This window comes from Carassius carassius, chromosome 35 (genome assembly GCF_963082965.1).
Source record: "Carassius carassius chromosome 35, fCarCar2.1, whole genome shotgun sequence".
Classification (NCBI taxonomy): Eukaryota; Metazoa; Chordata; class Actinopteri; order Cypriniformes; family Cyprinidae; genus Carassius; species Carassius carassius.
This window is the reverse complement of record NC_081789.1, coordinates 11,804,653-11,817,512: the sequence shown is the minus strand read 5'-3', so window position 1 is coordinate 11,817,512 and position 12,860 is coordinate 11,804,653. Positions and strand designations below refer to the sequence as shown.

The 12,860-nt window shown below is 40.3% G+C and overlaps 1 protein-coding gene across 3 annotated transcripts in view; it reads left to right on the top strand.

Moving 5' to 3' along the window:
- Positions 1-12,860, top strand: part of pou6f2 (POU class 6 homeobox 2) — a 101,378-nt gene that overhangs the window by 84,872 nt on the left and 3,646 nt on the right. For all 3 annotated transcript variants that reach the window (XM_059524417.1, XM_059524415.1, XM_059524416.1), the window contains 2 exons: positions 2,958-3,114; positions 4,928-5,096. In XM_059524417.1, the coding sequence (XP_059380400.1) occupies positions 2,958-3,114; positions 4,928-5,096 (326 nt within the window). The remainder of the gene's footprint in view (positions 1-2,957; positions 3,115-4,927; positions 5,097-12,860) is intronic.

The window sequence follows — 12,860 nt, the reverse complement described above, 5'->3', positions numbered from 1 at the left end:
GGGATCCAGAGTGATTTTCTGAGCCCTTTTCCTCACTCTGGATGTATAGAGTTCTTGAAGGGTGGGCAGGAGAGCACCAATAATCCTTTCAGCAGTCCGAACAGTTCTCTGTAGTCTTCTGATGTCTGATTTTGTTGCTGAACCAAACCAGACAGTTATTGAAGTACACAGTACAGACTCAGTTCTACTCAGTGAGTAGAACTGTTTCAGCAGCTCCTGTGGAAGGTTTAACTTCCTCAGCTGGCGAAGGAAGTACAACCTTTGTTGGGCCTTTTTCACAATGGAGTCAATGTGATTGTCCCACTTCAGGTCCTGAGAGATGGTGGTTCCCAGGAATCTGAATGACTCCACTGCAGTCACAGTGCTGTTCATGTTGGTGAGTGGGGAAAGTGCAGGGGGGTTTCTCCTAAAGTCCACAGTCATCTCCACTGTTTTGAGCGTGTTCAGCTCCAGGTTGTTAAGACAGCACCAGACAGCCAGCTGCTCAACCTCCTGTCTGTAAGCAGACTCGTCACCGTCCTGGATGAGGCCGATGACTGTAGTGTCGTCTGCAAACTTCAGGAGCTTGACAGAGGGGTCTTTAGAGGTGCAGTCGTTGGTGTACAGGGAGAAGAGCAGAGGAGAGAGAACACATCCCTGTGGGGCACCAGTGTTGGTGGAGCAGCTGTTTGACATGAATTTCACCAGTCTCACTAACTGTTGCCTATCTGTCAGAAAGCTGGTGATCCACTGACAGATAGAGATAGGAACAAAGAGCAGGGTCAGTTTGGTCTGAAGGGCTGTTGGGATGATGGTGTTGAAAGCCGAACTAAAGTCCACAAACAGGATCCTCACATAAGTCCCTGTTTTGTCCAGATGTTGCAGGATGAAGTGCAATCCCATGTTGATTGCATCATCCTCGGTAAGCAAACTGCAGGGGGTCCAGTAAGGGTCCAGTGATGTCCTTCAGATAAGCCAGAACCAGTTTTCATGACAGAACGACTTCATGACGACAGACGTTAGTCCACAGGTCTGTAGTCGTTAAGTCCTGTTATCTTGGGTTTCTTTGGAATGGGGATTATGGTGGAGTGGTTGAAGCAGGAAGGCACTTCACACAACTCCAGGGATCTGCTGAAGATCTGTGAAAAGATGGGGGCCAGCTGGTCAGCACAGATTTTCAGACAGGCTGGTGTAACGCCATCTGGGCCTGGTGCTTTTCTTCTTTTGTTCTTCTTGAAGTCCTGGCGCACATCATCTTCACAGATTTGAAGAGCAGGAGGTATGGAGAGGGGGATTGCAGGAGGTGTTAACGGATGTGTAGGGAGATGGTCAGAATGGATGTTGGGGTTTCAAATCTACAATAAAACTCATTCAGGTCGTTAGCATGTCGTTGATTAGCCTCAGTGCAAGGGGATGGTGTCTTGTAGTTAGTGATGGCTCTCAGTCCTCTCCAAACTGAAGTTGAGTCGTTGGAAGTAAACTGGAAGTCTTCCAACTTTTTAGTGTAGGTCTTTTTAGCCGCTCTAATCTCTTTGTTCAGTGTGTTCCTGGCCTGATTGTACAAGACCCTGTCCCCATTTCTGTAGTCATCCTCTTTGGCCTGACGAAGATGTCTGGGTTTTACTGTAAACCATGGCTTATCATTGTTGAATGTTAAATAAGTCCTGGTAGGAATGCATATATCCTCACAGAATCTAATATAGGAGGTTACAGTCTCTGTGAGTTCGTCCAGATCGGTGGTAGCAGCTTCAAAAATACTCCAATCAGTGAGGTCAAAACAAGATTGTAAATCCTGATCTGTTTCGCTGGTCCATCTCTTCACAGTCTTTACTACAGGTTTAGCAGATTTAAGTTTCTGCTTGTACGTAGGTCGGTATAAGATGAACCAGACAGTGATCAGAACGTCCCAAAGCTGCTCGTGGAACAGAGTGATATGCATCCTTTATTGTGGTGTAACAGTGATCCAATATATTACTGGTGGGACATGTAACATGCTGTCTGTATTTTGGCAGTTCACGAGGGAGATTGGCTTTATTAAAGTCCCCAAGAATGATTAAAACAAAGTCCGGGTGTTGTTGTTCTGCGTCTGTGATCTGATCAGCGAGTTTCTGAAAAGCTGAGCTCACGTGCGCTTGCGGAGGGATGTAAACACTCACCAGAATGAACGAGTGAAACTCCCGCGGCGAATAGAACGGCTTGCAGTTGACAAACTGCATTTCTAGATCAGGACAGCACATCTTCTTTAACACAATTATATCTGTACACCACCGTTCATTGATGTAAAAGCATATCCCGCCGCCGCGCGATTTCCCCGTTGATTCTGCTTCGCGATCCGCTCTAAACAGCTGAAAGCCCTGCAGATGGAGCGCGCTGTCCGGTATGGCGTCATTCAGCCAGGTTTCCGTGAAACACAGAGCAGCAGGGTGTGAGAAATCCTTATTTGTCCGAGAGAGCAGAAGGAGTTCGTCCGTTTTGTTGGGTAGAGAGCGGAGATTTGCCAGATGGATGCTAGGCAACGGCGTTTGAAATCCGCGCTTCCTGAGTCTGGCGAGCGCTCCCGTTCGCTTTCCCCGTCTGCGTGGCCTGAAGCGTTTGATCAGCACCGCTGCTCCTCCAATATCAATGTTCAGTAAAACGTCTGTATAATTGAAATCCGGAAAAATATCCTGTGGTGTGTTCTGCGGAATGTTCAGCAGTCCATCCCTGGTGAAACTGATTGTGTTTGTTAAACAAAAAACAGGAAAAACAAGCAAAAACAGTACAAACACTGGAGAGCCAAGTACTGAAGCAGCCATGTGCGGCGCCATCGAGTGATACATTTTAACTGTATATATATATATATATATATATATATATATATATATATATATATATGTGTGTATTAATCATGTTTTTTTGTCCAAGTTTAATCTATTTACATTGTGTTGTTGTTTCACCTACTTTACTGTGTATAACAGCTGACTTGTGTATTTCCACAGCTGCCGCAGGCCTGTCAGACTTCACAGGCCCCTCCGGTGTCTCAGCCGAGTCTGCTCCGTATGCCCCACAGCCAGAGCCCCCTCCACCAGGCCTCTTCCTCCTCCTCAACATCATCGTCCTCATCCTCGGCTCTTAGCGTCGGGCAGCTAGTCAGCAGTGAGTGTGCACCATGTCTCTACATGTTAGCTGATAGATAAATGTTTTTTAAATGAGTATTTACCAAAATATTCTGCCTTTCATTTTGTTTTTATCAGGATTTTAGTTGATTCTGTCATCCAGCTGACCAAACTATAGATCTAATGACTAGGAGGTTATGTTTAGCACGGCTTTTGCCCTTAGAGAAGCACCACATATAAATCACTCCCTCCAGCCTGTCAGAGCCACGGCGGCCCTTTTAAAAACAGTTTTACTTAGATAAATTCTCATTTGTCATAGCCAATTGGCCTAAACCATCTGCAATTGAGTTTTAAATTCAATAAACAGGAAGTTGCCATTGATCAACTTGCTGTGGATTTAACCAATGAAGTGTTGTGTTTTTATTTATTTTTTATTTGTTTTGTTCCAAACATACACAATACCCTAAGAATTCTCTATTCATTTCATCAGTTTACCGCCGTCGCACAGCTCTCCATGCCACATTGTGTTTGTTGCGATTTCCTTGGATAACGTTAATTCTCCAGAACATGTTTTGAATGGAGGGGGGGGGGGGTCTGACTGACCCCACAGCCACCATGTTCAGCTCAGATGGAAAAAAAAGCTTATTTTCAAGGACCGTTCACGTTTTGCATTTGGCAAATCTTTTTTTGTATTTTATTTGATTTGGTGGAAATCATAATAACAGTATCAAATCACACTTTTGGGTAGAGACATGAAATTGGGTCATGGTTGTCCTTTTGGGGTCAAATTCTTAAATCTAAGAACATTATTAAAAAAGGAATTAATTTTAACAGTTCAGCATTGAACGCAATAGCAAGGCAAAAGGCATTGTGCCCTGACAGTTTGTCATAAATGATTATTATGTGATCAAAATACAAAACTGCTGCATTTAACTCAATTTTCAGTATTGCACAGGAGCAAGTTCAGGTTTCAAAATCGGATTTGAATATAAGGGGTGATAGGGTGCTGGTTCAATAGATTTTGATTTTAAATATGTCTGATGGATTCTTTTAATAATTCATTCATAATGACGCCCATGAATTATTTAGTCGGCCAAACTTTCCTTATGTAAGCAAGATGTAAGACCACCTGGCAGTGATGTATAATACCCAGTCATTCTAAAATGCTGTCTTGAAACAACAGACCCTGAAGTGCATTTCTAAAGCTGCTAAATGATTCAAATTTAAATATAATGTTTGCATATCTCTATCTTTTATAGCAAAATGACCGATAGTAAAGCCTAAAATGAATATTCATTGCTTTTAGAAAGGCATTTTTTAAATGAATTTCACGAAAGGATTCATTTGAGAACTTTAATTCCAGCTTGCCTAATAAGAAAAAGATTTAAGCGTAGGGTTAATTTTAATGACACTGTCTTTTACACTTTTATGTAAGCCTGGAAATCAGAAACCATATCTTAAAAAAAATCTGTCAATGTTTGAAAAATAACGTAGGAATAATAGATGAATGGAAGCTATTTTGAAGTCATTCTTGTCATACTATACTTAAATTCAGATATGCATTTACTCTCTGAAGACTCTTGAGATATTCCTGTTATATTAGATCATGCAATATAATAACAAGAAGATAAAGATAAGTCAAAACAAAAGCATAAATGCAATATATTGAAAAAGTAAACTGAAATGATTTCATAGAAATTGTCTTTTATTCAAGCATCTGCTTGAAATAGCTAAAAGGTCTTCAATGTCGATATAAAAATACAGGCAAAACTGGAGTAACATTGCATTGTTTCAAGCTTATGAATTTGTGAATGGAGAGGTGCAGCTTTATTCTTTTCTCCCCTGTTTTACAGATCCTCAAACAGCCCCTAACGAGGTGGATGGTGTGAACCTGGAGGAGATTCGAGAATTCGCCAAAGCGTTTAAAATTCGCCGACTGTCTCTGGGTCTGACTCAAACTCAGGTGGGCCAGGCTCTCAGTGCAACTGAAGGCCCAGCCTACAGCCAGTCTGCCATCTGCAGGTATGGAGTTTTAAACATTATTATATTATATTATATTATATTATATTATATTATATTATATTATATTATATTATATTATATTATATTATATTATATTATATTATATTATATTATATTATATTATATTATATTATATTATAAAATGAAGAAAAAAAACATAATTATGAAGTTAAAAAAAATTATATATATATGTGTGTGTGTGTGTGTGTGTGTGTGTGTGTGTTTTGTGCAAACCAAAAATTAATCAATATCATAATCAACTGATAGGTAGATCAATAGTAATCTACTTTGCACGTTAGTGTCACGCAGGTTTACATACAAGTAGTACCCTATTTATATTTAACTACAAATAATTAAGATGTTAAACAGAGGTATTAACTATGTGCAATTTATGTCAGAACTATCTGTTTTAGTCCCTTCTGTGCCTGTATCCACTCATCTTTGCACTGTCTATATGAAAAGATTCAGTTACTAATGTAAAATGCATCAGCTGTGGTATTACAAGAAGCACTTAAACCACTTAATTTCTAAGGTCCATTGCCATGTATTCACATGGCATTTAGCTGAAAGGAACTTGACAGAGCTTGACTTTTAATAAACATGGTTTTCCACAGGGGAACGGCAAAACGGATTTGGACATAAACTGGGAGATTTTGTAACATTAGTAAATCAAATATTTAACGTCATCATTATAGTGCAAATTCAGTTTTTCACTGAGGGCACTATAGTAGTTCCTGTATACATCTGGAGACAATTTGCACCAAAAAGAGGACAAAGGTGTTGACAGACTACAGTCAGGTTTCTGCGCTGGAAATAAGTAAGGATAGGAAAAAGAAACGTCTTGGTTATGCATGTAATCCTTGTCCCTGAAGGAGGGAACAGAGATGTTATGTCAGCAGTTACTGATGAATTGATATCTCAGTAGTGAGTCCAATCACCTTCGAGTGTTAACAAAACAAGCCAATAAGTGTTGGTGTGTGAGCTTTGTGTTGCGCACCCCGCCCCACATCCCCTGTATATAAGGAGTGCACATGCAGTTGCACATACATTTTTTTTGCTGAGGAGCCAAGACGGTGTGCCTTGGCCATACAACGGTGGTACAGCAACTGTGGCGACAGGACGTAATGTCTCCGTTTACTCCTTCAGGGAATGAGGGTTACATACGGAACCGAGACATTCTCTTTCAGTCAGTCACATTTGACTTTACGTCAACAGTGCTTTACAAATTGGGATCCCTATGAAAGCGCCACTATTACTGACCCCCTCCAGTGCCCTGTGAAAGCCGGCAAGTCCCCCCACACCAGTTGGGGCAGAAGATAGGACAGGACTTAGGCAGAGGTGTCTGCCACTGCTGTTCCATACAGTTGGATAATGGATAACATTGAGAAAGTGTACCCAAGCAGGGAAACCATATGGAAGCCACATCCTGCGTATAGGTGGTATCATGTAGCAATTACACAAATGGACTGGGCATAGGGCAGTGCACCATATGAAAAGTTTCTGAGGTAGACTCAGCCCGCCTGGGGTGAGATCACTACACAGCAGAGACGGCAGAGAAACCTCTGCTAGGGAAAGACACAGGCTTACCATGAGGGAAGTAGTACCATGGAAAATGCACATGTGGGATCACCCAAAGGGGGAATCACTACACATGGGCACCTAGCCAAGCACAAGGGCTGACCTTGGGCATACACTTGAGTTCTGGACCTGGTGTCTGGCGTTCCGCCACACCTGAACTTCAACAGGGTTCACCAAAAGGGGAACTGAACTGAGAAGCACGTATCAGGTCCATAGAGGGGAATGCCACAGCAAGCGTTATCGACACCTAGCAGGTCCAGTGTTACTGACCATCTGTACACGAGAGGACACAGGCTCTACACAGAGATTATAGAACCTCGCAAACGTGTTGGGTGTTGCCCAGCTGGCAGCTCTACAGATGTCTGCTATCAAGGCACCCCGCGCCAATGCCCAAGAAGATGCCATACCTCTCGTAGAGGCACTGATTCTTTATATTGTGCTCTGATTCTTAGGGGGCACAGTAAACATCAGGCCTGGTATGCTAAGACTATAGTCTCCACTTTCCAGTGGGCAAGTCTTTGTTTGGAGACAGACTTTTTGGAAACAGGCATCTACGGTGGTCTTCCCACCAGGAAGAACACCAATCAAGGGACAGGTCCCACCAGTGCATAAGCGTGTCTTGTAGAGAGCACTCTAGCTGAAGTGATGGTGTTTACTACCGCTGGGGTAGACCACCTAGAAACTCTGCGTCCCTTTCAGAGACCATACGTGGAGCCAAGTTCTATTAGGCCAGTATGGCACAACTAAGAGGACCTGCTCCTCGTCCTCCCTAACCTTGCACAATGTTTTTGCCAGAAGGCTCACTGAGGAAAAGGCATACTTGTGATGGCCCTGAGGCCAGCTGTGTGCTAGTGCATCCACTGAGATGGAACCTGCGGAGGGCTCGGTTCATAACGCACAGGTCCAGGATTGGTCGTAACCCACCACTTTTCTTTGGTACAATGAAGTAGGGGCTGTAAAACCCCATCTTCATATCAGCTGGAGAGACAGGTCCTATCATGTCCTTCGCCAGCAGTACTGCAATTTCCGCTCGCAAGACAGGAGGACACCGGATGAATTGAATAGAGTCTGATGGTTCTCGTGAGCCAGAGTGCTAGCCATAACCCCAGAAACAAACAAGCGGGACTAAGGTAACCATCAATGTACCTGCAGTGGGGCAGCGAGGTGAAGGGCAGGGACCTAACCGGGAAGGCAAAGCGTCCCGGAGTTGGGTCTGAGTGAGTGGTGCGATGCTTACCTGACTCCATGGTTGTGCATGGGGCACGTGAGAAGACAAAGCGTCCTTGAACTGGGCGCTGCTGCCTGCTTGCATAAGGAAAGGGGGACAGGAGCATTGAGGCTGTGTTTCGCACACTGCCATACCCGCCCTCTTGATACCCGGAGAAACAGGAAATTGCTCTTTTGTTGAATGTTTGGGTACCAAACACTGAAAAAAATAGAAAGGGAACAAAATATTCTCCACCCAGCCCTTTTCTGGGGGAAGGAGTGGTGCGGTCATCACCGCCTGAAGAGCAGGATCCAGATTCTCCGTGTTGCAGCAAGGCTTTCGTCACCAGCAGGGCGAGGTCCTTCTCAGTGCTTAGCTCCTGCATCACTTCCGGGTCAGAACTTCCCTCAACGCCACCTTGCCTGACTGGGGCAACGCAGAGCAGTGCATTGATGCAGTCCGCGGGGATGCACTCGGCAGAGAAGGCCTTTTTTTGATCCTCAAATTGCCCTGGCCACACGCTAGTAAGTCCTCTGCTGCTATGAGGAACTAGAACAGGGCATAGCAAGGGGGGCTCCCTCAACATCGCGACCGCAGTTTGGCAAGCAATGGCACACCGTCCAAACAGCACAAGCAGCACTGGACCAGCACCCCGCTGAAGCGCTGTAACTCCAACACTGCAAAATGCTGTCTTGCAGAAACTCTTGCTTGGTTGAACACAGAAGCTGAAAGGCTCGGCTGTGACGTGAAAAGCTGAATGTGTGAATATAGTATGTTTTAAAACAATTAATTGAAAATAAGTTAAAATCTTATATTTTTGATAAGAACAATACTTAAAATAATAAAAACTCAACATGCCTTAATTATACTTGATATAAAATTATATAAAACTTGTTTGAATGAGCTTGCCAAACATCATCTCTGTGTGACACATTAAGGTTTATAGTTCAGAGTTGTATCTGAATCTTTTTAACTTTAATACAGTTGCATTGTAAAAGGCTTGTGGTTCATCTGATGAGACACTTGTGTTTATCTGACATTCTTTTTAAAATTTTATTATATCAGCAGTGAACGAACGATCAAATTTGAAATTGCTCGGTGGAGGGAGAGTGAGGGAATTCCTTATGAAGCTTCAAACTAGTGCAGAAAGTCTTAAAAATCCTGCATGAAATATTTAGCTGCATGCATTATTTAGATATTTATAGCATACATTAAAAGCCATTAGTTTCCAAAATAAACAGGTGATGTGATGTTTTTCTCTATATGCATCCTTTCATCTCTTCAGAAGGGAAGGGGGGATTTTTTTTTCATTATTTGTTCATTTATATGACATTGGACATGACAGTGTGCAGAGTGTTTTTGGCTTTAAAGGCAGACTTCACATGCTTTAGTTTAGTTAACATCAGCAGAGACAAGAGGGGAGAGAGGTGAACACGTTTTCGCTTGTGAGTGTCTGAGCTCTTGGGGCTCTTGTAGTCTTTGCTCAGTCAAACTCGGCCTGACAGATGTCTCTATCTTGTCCGATCTCATAGTTCACAGCGGAAAAAAGCTTTATTGGTTCGTCTGAACAATCACAAAGGTGCATCGTCAAACTGATCAGAGACAGGGGTCATTATTAAAGCCTGGAGAATCCAGATGCCTTATGACTGATGTGAAGCATTTGACATCACTGCAATGAAATAAAAAAATACACTTTTGACATACTCAATTTATTGAGAATAAGGATATAGTAAATACTGTAGATAAATATTCAAATCTTATTATTAGTATAATCGTCTGTTTAAATCTGTTAAATACACCATACTCAGTGCGTCAAATTAAAATTTCCTCCTTTTACACGGAGTGGTTCACAGCCGTCCTTGGCACAGGCCCTCTTTTACATGCACCGTTGCACATGGATGCTCATAAGATGTCATATCATCACATAATTGCGAGATGGGAATCGCTTTTCCACTTTTAAGCCGTGTGGATTTACAACATTAATCCACACCAAAACACTAGATTCACATCAATGATTCATGTCTCAGGCTGCAAAGCTGTTATCTATAATTTGCACGACAAATTGGGCAGAAGAGCTGCTTAACATGACTGTATATATATTTAATCACACCTACTTTTCCTGCCGCAGTTTGCTCACTTCATTTCTGTCTCAAGGCTGCCCTCTTTATTCATCAAAAAAAAAAATCTGTTCTTACCGGACGTCTTTTGAATGGGAAAAGCAGAGAAAATTGTATCACATATATTTAGTGAATGTTCCCATCAAACCTTTAAAATTTTGTCTCAAACATCCTTGACGTAGAGTAGATGTCATTAACTGAGTTTGAAAAAAATAAATTATATATATATATATATATATATATATATATATATATATATATATATAGATAGATAGATAGATAATAAGACACACACACACACACACACACACATATATATATATATATATATATATATAAGAATTTTAAGAATGCATTCCATTGGTTAAAAAGACTTATATTTTATATAAAAATTATAAAAAAGACTTAAGATTTATATTTTAAATACAAATATTAACCAGTGCAATTGTTTTACACATTAAACATATAATAGCATGATTTCTAAAGGATCACACTAAATACTGGAGTAATAAAAAACTTTTCCATTACAGGATTAAATTAAATGTTAAAATATCTGCAGATAGAAAACAGTTCCTTTAAACTGTTAATAATATTTCAAAATTCACTGTATTTTTGACCAAATAAATTCATCCTTGATGCGTATGAGGGACTTTTTCAAAGTTTATACCAATGTCACATTTATTCCTAACTAATTATTGAACAATAACAATTATCCCTGCTCTTTCCTCCTTTTCGGAAAATAAATGAATAAATAAATAATAACAGTAAAATAAAAAAAATTATAATATTGTTACTTCTACATCCCTACCAAGTTTTATATGACTATGATAAGTTTTTGATTTTTGTTGATTTCCTGTTCCACCCGCATTAGCATTATTATACGTCCTGCTCTCGCTCTCCAACCAGAAACTGAAATGTTTCACTTATTTCTAGTATTATTGCAGTGAACGATCTAAAATTAGGAAATGAAATAAAACATGACTTAATAAATAAGTTGGCATATACCTGGACTCCAGTATTGTTTCCTGCTCGGTTGGATTTAACAGGGTGCTGTCACTCATCTCTGTGCTGAAAAACGTCTTTGCGTTTGAGGACATGGGAGAGCGAGGGCCTTTGCCCCCGCTTCAGGCGTCTTTTCAAATGCCAGTTAAGATTCCATCAAAGGCTTCCTCACAGGAGCCTGTCCAGGAGTTCAGGACCAAGAGAGACTATGTGTTGTTTCAGAGAGCAGTAGTTCACCTCTCTCTCCTCTCTCAGCTGGGCTTTTCTCTGTCTGCCTGACAGATGTCCATGTGCTGGATAGGAGCGCAGGTCAGGAAACTCACTGAAACATCTCTCCATTAAAGTCTGTACAGACACACTTTGGAAATCTCCCCATTCAGTGGAGTCATTGGAGACAAAAGCTCTTTTTATGGATCTTCTGTAACTATACACTCTGTGGCTGGTTATACAGGCTTTAGATCAGATCGGTGCTTCTCAAGGGATTTTGATTTTGAGTTTACATTGACATCAAGTAGAGAGAGACCATTTTTTATATTTTTTTTAATTTTTTTTTAACCATGGCTCAACAGTATATTAAATACCTAGAGCCAGTTTAATAAACGGCAAATTAGCATGAGTGCGCAATTCCAAAACAGTGCCGATGGGCATGGAAATTTCTGCAGGTGATTTACTGACAACGTGCAAATTAAAGAAAGCAGACACAACATCTTATTTCCATAATGACCAACGAGCACAGCACAAATTAGCGCAAGGATATTTTCAGATTCAGATAGAGTGTTCTTCTGGAATTCTAAAATAAATTAATAGAAAATCCTCTCTCTTCTACCAGGAGCTATCTGTTCTCTGCGGTGCCTCCTCCTAGCAATAACAAATGCTCTGAAGTGCAAAATAGTTTAAGACATGCACCATAAATAATGGCTTAAATAGCAGTAATTTGAAGAGTGCAACATTAGTAAATCGAGTTGCGTAATTCATTTTAATACTCTCCTCCCATAAATTTTGTGTCTGAAAGGGAAACTTCGACAAATGCATCTTCAATAAGGTCTGGTGCAAAAATAAATATAAAAAAAACTCTGTCTATGCCTTTTTCAGCACTAATTCTCCACTGCACATCTTGAGGAAATCCTGACAGTATTTTTACACCAACAAAAAAACGGTTTGCCCTGGTGCAAGCTGTTAGTAAATCTGGCCCAAAGTCTGAAAATAGAATTATATTTATTTGTTTGTTAATATAATATAAAATTAATAATTATAAGTTATAAATTAAATGTAAAATAATTTATATTATATTCATGAAATAATTCATAATCATGGATGTAATGCTGAATTATAATAAAAAATAAAATGAATATAATATGAATAATTATTAATGATTTTGTATATATATCCACCTCCTTTCTTAAAATTTCGATTTGGTTCAGTTAGTTTATTTTGTTCTTTGCTTTTTAAATGGCCTTCTTGTCCACTTACAATTCAAAACAATTCCCATAATTCAGTGAAAACCCAAATAAAAGGCCACATAGCATACTAACTAGTGTACCTTTTAGGTTTTTCTTTTTTTTTTCTTTTTTTTGAACAGAAAGCAAAGTTTCTTCAGCATTAAAGACCTAAATATTACACTGATTTCCCTCCCTGGAGACCCCATAAACTTGCAGACATATTCAAAAGTGAAGGTGAAAATGTATTAGCATTAAACATTAAATCAACATCAGGGTGGCTTGAGGAAGACGGAAAAGTTGGAGAAGTGTATTCAAATGTGTGTGCGTTTGAGTGAATAATTTAAGCCATTTGTGAATTAATAATGCTTTTAAAGTTTCATTGCATGCTTGTGTTATTATGTATTAAAAATTTCTCAGAGAA